General features: G+C 54.9%; 1 protein-coding gene across 3 annotated transcripts; it reads left to right on the top strand.

Moving 5' to 3' along the window:
* Positions 1 to 3,524: 3,524 nt before the first annotated feature.
* Positions 3,525 to 7,325, top strand: Madcam1 (mucosal vascular addressin cell adhesion molecule 1). Of its 3 annotated transcripts, none has more exons than XM_048461139.3 (5): positions 3,525 to 3,818; positions 4,051 to 4,341; positions 4,553 to 4,873; positions 5,623 to 6,011; positions 7,037 to 7,325. In XM_048461139.3, the coding sequence occupies exons 1-5, from the start codon at positions 3,758 to 3,760 to the stop codon at positions 7,202 to 7,204; spliced, it is 1,230 nt and encodes a 409-aa protein (XP_048317096.2). In that variant the 5' UTR covers positions 3,525 to 3,757; the 3' UTR covers positions 7,205 to 7,325. The 3 variants fall into 3 exon arrangements, with proteins under 3 accessions (XP_048317096.2, XP_048317090.2, XP_048317101.2); XM_048461133.3 differs by having other exon boundaries at positions 3,528 to 3,818; positions 5,623 to 6,054; XM_048461144.3 differs by having other exon boundaries at positions 3,530 to 3,818; positions 4,051 to 4,317; positions 5,623 to 6,054.
* The last annotated feature ends 68 nt before the right edge of the window (positions 7,326 to 7,393 follow it).

Below are 7,393 nucleotides of genomic sequence, written 5' to 3'. Positions count from 1 at the left end.
GCCCTCCTAGGACAGACCCCTGATGAGGGATCGCCAGTGTGGGGTGAAGAGTGGGTGGTTTTGTATCTGTGAAGACACTGCAGCCAGCCCACCCACCCCAAGCCAGCAGGTGTCGCTGTCAGCCTGACCAGGTACCTCAGTGACCCAGATCCACCCCAGTAGAAACCAGAATTCAGCTTCCAGGGTCTCTGTGGTTCCTGGCATCCCCAGGGCCCCTCCAGACGAAAGGCAGCAGGCAGCGTGAAGCCCCTCTGGTTGGCAGCTCTAAGACAGCTTCCCCGCCTTCCATCTCATCCCTACAAATGGCAAAGACAGGCGGAGTGAACCTCGTTGCTTGTGATTTGTTGGCTCCTCCCTCCAGGCCCAACACAATTTACACAAGTGATTTCAGGATCACAAGGGCCGTATGGCTGGAGTCAGGTGTCCCACCACCTGGCAGGTAGCCAGGGCTAGCCCGCCCTCCATGGTGGTCTGCACAGGACATGTGTGCTGTAGGTTTGTTTTCTTTTTTGTTTGTTTGTTTGTCTGTCTGTCTATTTGCTTAATATTTATTTAACTTTGTTTTTTGTTTTTGTTTTTTTTTTTTTTAGTTAGGGCTTCCCTACATAGTCCTGCAGGAACTTACTATGTACACCAGGCTGGCCTCAAACTCAAAGATCCGCCTGCCTCTGCCTCCTGAGTGCTAGGATTAAAGGCGTGCACCACCACTGCCCTGCCAGCCCTGTGTCTGTGTGTATGGGGTAGGGGTGCATGCAAATGTGAGTGACCTCAGAAGCCAGACTTTGATCTCCCTGGAACTGGATTTACAGAGCCTCCTGGCCTGCGTGTTTAGGACTCGGGTCCTCTGAAGAGCAGTCAGTGCTCTAAACCCCTGAGCCATCTCCCCAGCCCCCCACATTGTCCCCTCAAAGTCCAGTCTCCAGCTGGCCCCCACCTCCTCAAGCTCCACAGGGCCAAACCACCCAGGGCCAGGGATCCCAGCCAGCCTCTTGCCACCCTGGTCTCTGGCAACCAAACTCTGAAAAAGCCAGGAATGTTGAGCATGCAAAATTGACAAGGGAGTGAGAGTGAGCGGAAGGGCCACTGTTGGAGTAAGACTACCTTCTGGAACGTTCCTCATGCCGTCAGCGAGGGAGCCAGGATGTCAGGTCTCCTGAGAAGGTTGAACCTCTGTGGAGAGGAGGGCTTCCTGAGGCACTAGAAGGACTTCCTCCTTGTAGGACAATGGCGGGAAGGGGGGTCAGGCCCTGGACTCGCAGGGAAAGGGTGAGGACAGGAGGTGTCCCCAAGTGCCACAGAGAGCACAACAGAGTCCTGCTGGCCCTTGGCCCTGCTGGGGATGGACAGCCCTTGGCCACCCGCACTCCAGGCCCCTGTGCCCTCCCTGTCTCTACTATTTGTCCCTGTATCTCTGTGCGTCTGCCTCTGGACCTCTGTCTCTCTGTCTCTGTTTTAGTCTGATCTGTGTCTGTCTTTCTTTGTCCTTGGTCATTCTCTGTCTGTCTGGTGTCATGTCATGTCTCTGACCCTGTCATCTGTGTCTTTTTGTCCTGTCTCTCTCTGTGTGTAAGATGTCTCTGTCCCTTTCTGTCTCTCTGTCTCTCTCTCTCTGTCCCTTTCTGTTTCTCTGTCTCTGTCCCCCTCTCTCTGTCTGTCTTTCTGTCATGTCTCTGTCCCTTTCTGGCTCTCTGGCTCTCTCTGGCTCTCTCTGTCTCTCTCTGTCTCTCTGTCTCTCTCTCTCTCTCTCTGAGCCCCCTGTTTCTCCAAGACTCCCCATTCCTCCTTCCCCTCTGGCCCTCCTGAAGCTTGTCCCCTCTACCCTGTGGCTCTGGCCCCTCCCCTCTTCCCCGCCAGGAACAGGGATGCTCCACTACCCTGCAGGTGGGATCAGAGCTGAGAAAAGTGTCCCTTGAGATCTTCAAGGAAGCAGGGACCACGCCTGCAGCCCACTGCACCTCAGCCTGCCAGGCGCCTGCTGACCCCTTCCCACCTGGCCTTGGTAGAGCAGGAAGCCAGGTCAGGGGCTGGGAAGCAGCTCATTCACCAGGCCCACTGCCCCCCACCCGGGTTAAGGGCCCAGCTTCCCGGGAAGGGCCCATGTCTTAGAGTCACCTTCCTGCACAGCTTCCGGACACTGGCGCATGCTGGGCGAGGAAGGGGGGAGGGGAGGGGACCCAGGCAGCCAGTCCTGAATCAACACACCTGAGCCTGCTGTCCACTACTCTTTCTGTACTTCAGTTTCTCCATTGTGATACCAGCCTTCACCTGTCACGCACCCTGCCACTGGTGCCTCGGCGTCTACTTCTAAGAAGATCCTGAGAGTCTGCATGCTTGGTAGGGGTCAGGGGTTATGGCAGGAGCAGACAAAGTCTCACCCTGGATAGTTAGGGTCTCTGTTGCTGTGGCAAATACCATGACCAAAAGCAGCCTAGGAAGGAAAGGGCTTTCTTCAGCTCACTGTCAGGTCACTGCCCGCCATGAAGGGAAGCCAAGGCAGGCCCATGCAGGCCAGAGGTGATGCGTCGGCCATGGAGGGGAGCTGCCTACTGGACTGTTCCCCATGGCTTGCTCAGTTTGCTTCCTGATAGTATCCAGGACCACCTGCCCAGTCATGACTCCACTAACAATCATTAATCAAAAAATACAGCCCACAGCCCACCTAGATTGTGACATTCACCTTTAATCCCAGCACTCCAGAAGCAGAGGCAGGAGGATCTCTGTGAGCTTGAGGCCAGCCTGGTCTACAGAGTGAGTTCCAGGATAGCCAGGGCTACACAGAGAAACCCTGTCTCAAAAAACAAAACAAACAAAAAATACCTGCAAATGGTTGCCTACAGACCAATCTGGTGGGGGCATTTTTTTTTCCAAGTGAAATTCTCTCTTTCCAAATGACACAACTTATGTCAAGTTACCAAAACCCTAGGTAAACACACTCCCCATAAATCTGAAGGTGGGGAGAGGGGGGGATTACGGTTGTCTTGGAGACGGGAGAGTGCAGAGCAGAGGTGCAAAGGTCAGGAAGGACTCTAGCTTTCTCTGCCTGCAGCACAGCCCTGGGGGTGTTGATACACAGAGGCTGTTCCTCAATAAAGGCCTAGGCCAGGAGGGAATGATGGGAGGGACAGTGTGCCAATCTTGGAGAAAGGTGGCAGAGAACTCAAAGGAGCGTAGAAGAAATATTCTCAGAACTCCAACTCTGCCTTGAAGCCCAGGATCTACCCCAAACACATCCAAAGCAAGCCAGGCCCAGACCCCAGGCTCTGTTGGGGGTGGCTGGTGACTTGTTCAGACACTGACACATCAGGTAGAACTCAGTCCCAGGAGAAACCTCCCACCCTGCTGCACGTGGCTACAGGGGACCCGCATCCTTCTAAACACGCTCCGGCGCCTCCGCCACCCTCGTGTGGCCACCTGTGGAAATGAAGGCAGGCTGGGGCGGAGCAGTCTAGGATTGGCTAATTTACATGCAATGCACTTGACCCACCACGGTGACCCCAGCCTCTAACCTCAGCTTTCCCGCCCATAAAACTGGGGTTTGGAAACTTACCAGTCCTTCCCTGCCCGTCTGTTCTGATTGTGTTCCCGGGTCCCTGCCTCCTGCGGAGTGGGGGTCGGGCTGGGAAAGCCCCCTGGGAAACTCCCACAGAATAGGGAGAAGTGGGAGGAGAGGCAGGGTCTCAAGACAGCGGGAAGTCGTCAGCCAGCGCGCTGCTATTTAAACCGCTTCCCCTGACGGTCACAAGACAGAGGGGACAGCATGGAGTCCAGCCTGGTCCTCCTGCTAGCCCTGGCCACGGTGCCCTTCCAGCCTGGCAGTGGTGAGTGGGGATATGGGGAGGGGACTTTGAGGAATGAGTAGGTATAGGTACAAGGGAAGGAGCGAGGAAAGCCCCGAGCTTTGGGGAGGTTGGTCTGGGGAAGTGGGGCTCTATTTGCTCTCTAGCCGGGGACCTGGGGCAGATTCCTGGGGTCTCAACCCAAGGTCAAGGGTCAGGACTAGAATCTGAGCCCAAGCTGCCCCAACATGGTTTTAATGCTGTTTTCCCTCAGGCCAGTCCCTCCATGTGGATCCCCCTGAGCCTGTGGTAGCGGTGGCCAGGGGCACATCCCTCCAGCTCACCTGCAGCCTGTCCTGTGACGAGGACATAGCCCGAGTGCAGTGGCGTGGACTGGACACCCACCTGGGCAATATGCAGACCCTCCCTGGCAGCAGCACCCTCTCTGTACATGGCATGCTGACAGACGCGGGCACCCGTATGTGTGTGGGCTCCTGTGGAGACCGCACCCTCCAGCACACCACGACGATCCTTGTGTATGGTGAGGCCCACTCTGAGCTTCCAGGTGACAGCTACCCAGGGGTATCAGGACCTTGCACCACACCAATGCCATCACCCCCAGGTTCCCGCAGCCGAGTCCTGCAGGCTGACATATCCACTCTTCCTGTCCCGGATACCTGGGGCGCATAGTTGTACCATCACCCCAAACCTACCTCCTCTACCTGACCCAGCCCTGACCTCTAAGCTTAACCCTGGGTCCCACCTGCCATTCACAGCCTTCCCAGACCAGCTGGTGGTGTTCCCAGAGACCCTTACACCTGGACAGGATCGAGAAGTGGCCTGCACAGCCCACAACATCTCAGTCCCAGACAGACTCTCCTTCGCCCTGCTGCTGGGAAACCAGACACTGGAGGGTGTCCAGGCCCTGGAACCAGAGCTAGAAGAGGAGACACAGGAGACCGAGGGCTGGCCGTTGTTCAGAATGACACAGCGCTGGCTGTTACCCTCCCTGGAGACCCCTCCCCCTCCTGCCCTTTACTGCCAGGTCACCATGCAGCTGTTCAACCTAACGCTGACCCACAAGATGGAGCTTCCAGGTAAGTCCTCTGGGTTCCACCTGTCCCTGGGCTCCGCTGCTCTGGCGCTTGGACCAGGATTGCTTGTCCCCACCAGGAGATTCCCAACAGAACTGGTCACAATGTCTGCCCCGTGAGGCAACCAGAGAAAAGACTAATTCAAAAGATGAGGGCCTACTCTGTGCCAGCTCCAAAATGATATCTGCATCCTTTTCTGTTCCCAAATGCTTGGTCAGACTATCCTGAAAGACTAGGGTGGGGCCAGCACTCAGTAGGTGTTTCATAAACACTGCTCAGTAGACTCAAGGTAGGTTCCAGAACTCAGTAGGTCTACAAATGCTGGCTGAAAGGATTCAGCGGAGTTGGCACACTATAGATGTTTATACACACTGACCAAGTAGTTTCATAGAAACCTGCACCCATTAGGTGCTTTATAAACAGTGGCCTAGCCTTCAATCCCAGCACTAGGGAGGCAGAGACAGGTGGATATCTGAGTTCGAGGTCAGCCTGGTCTACAGAGCGAGTTCCAGGACAGCCGGAGCTACATGGAGAAACCCTGTCTCAAAAAAACCAAAATAAGTAAAATAAGCAGTGACCTAGCAGACATACATAGGATCCAGTGCCCGGGAAGTTCTTTGTGTCGTCTCCTGGCCCCAGCTGCTATGACGCCCCATGTCACTTGAGTGACAGGGGTGGGGGGTGGGGTTCTGTCCCAATCCTGGGCTGCAGATGAAGGGCCCAGGGTTACAGGAAGAACATTTTGTTTACAGTCCTACAGAGCCGGACCTCTCCAGAGCCCCCCCCCACCACCTCTACCAAGTCCTACATTGTGACCTCATCACGCACTACTGAAACCAGCTCCACTGGGCTCCCCAGCACAACCCTGCCGTCTACCCTTCCTCACTCCACACTTAGCCCTAGGACTCTGAACTCCGCTGGAACCTGCCATCCCGAGATCCATCAGGACCAGGAGGAGGACTGGCAACTCCTCTGTGAGGCGCGCTGTGGGCCTGGAGTGACTGTGCGCTGGACCCTGGCTCCCGGCAGCTTGGCAGCCTACCACAAGAGGGAGGCTGGGGCCCAGGCATGGCTAAGCATGCCACCCCCAGGTCCCATTCCTGAGGGCTGGTTCCAGTGCCGCATGGACCCCGGGGGGCAGGTAGCCAGTCTGTATGTCTCCAGCAAGGTGGTCCCAAAACCCTGTGAGTGCTGGGGCCCTGGGAGGGACAGACATATGGGATTAAAATGCCACTGGAGGCCAGGCAGTGGTGGCGCACAACTTTAATCCCAGCACTCAGGGCAAAGGAGGCAGATCTCTGTGAGTTCTAGACCAGCCTGTTCTACAAAGCAAGTTCCAGGACAGCCCAGATTACACAGAGAAACCCTGTCTCGAATAAAAAACAAACAAAAGACCCACCAGTTGGGGTAGTTCTGTGCCGTGCATACCTCAGTTTCCCCCTAAATTCTGTCTGCTTTCCTGGCTGTGAGAGCACTTGGGCTTCAAAGCACCTTACAGACTAAGTTTTAGAGATGCAGAGGTCCTGTGAAACAAATGGTAGAGACAGATGTCCAGGGGCTGAGAGGTGGCTCAGTGCTTAGGAGCACTGATTGTTCTTCCAGAGGTCCTGAGTTCAATTCCCAGCAGCCACCTGTAATAAGATCTAGTGCCAACTTCTGGCCTACAGGGACACATGCAGGCAGAACATTGTATACATAATAAATAAATAAATCTTAAAAAAGAAAAGGCATCCAGAGAGGAGTTTTTTGTTTTGTTTTGTTTTTAGGGCTAGAGTGATGGCTTAGGGGTTGGGAGCACTGGCTGCTCTTCCAGAGGACCTGAGTTCAGATCCCAGCAACCACAGGGCTCACAACCATCTGTAATGAGATCTGGTGCCCTCTTCCGCTGTGCAGACAGAAGGGTGCATACAGAATAAATCTTTTTAAAAAAAAAAAAATTAGTGTTGATTTCACATGGCAGAGGCTGGCCTCAAGCTTGCCGTGTCACTGAAGGTGACCCTGATCCTCTTGCCCCTACACGCATGATTACACCTGTTTTAATGGCTGAATTTTAAAATACATTAATTACACGGGAAGTCCACTTTTAAACCGTAAGAGCCTATGCAGTTCCCAAAATGGGGCCTGCAGGTGCCAGGCCTGATCACGGTCTTCCTTCTACTCTTTCAGCCTCCGTCGTCACCCTATGGATTGGCAGCTTGGTGTTGGGACTGCTCGCGCTGGCCTTCCTTGCCTACCGCCTGTGGAGATGCTGCCCAGCAAGTCCTCACCCAGATACCAGCTCATTCACCCTCCTATGATGCTCGACTGTGCCGGACTAAGGGGGCCAGAGGATGACCAGCTGCTAGATTTGGGGTCGTCAAGACAACAGAGTGTGCCTGTCCTTGGTGGTCAGCACATCAACAAGCTCCTTCCAGTTTTCTGGCCCAGAACAGAATAAAGGCCCCATGTCTGGCCACTGGTGTGTCCTGTCGTACTGTGAAGACAGAGAAGCTTTGCGCGTGTCTCAGCCCTGCACCCAGGGTC

Source organism: Myodes glareolus, chromosome 8, assembly GCF_982192425.1.
Source record: "Myodes glareolus chromosome 8, mMyoGla1.1, whole genome shotgun sequence".
Classification (NCBI taxonomy): Eukaryota; Metazoa; Chordata; class Mammalia; order Rodentia; family Cricetidae; genus Myodes; species Myodes glareolus.
Note: the sequence above shows the minus strand (reverse complement) of the source record. Positions and strands in the feature narration are given on the sequence as shown.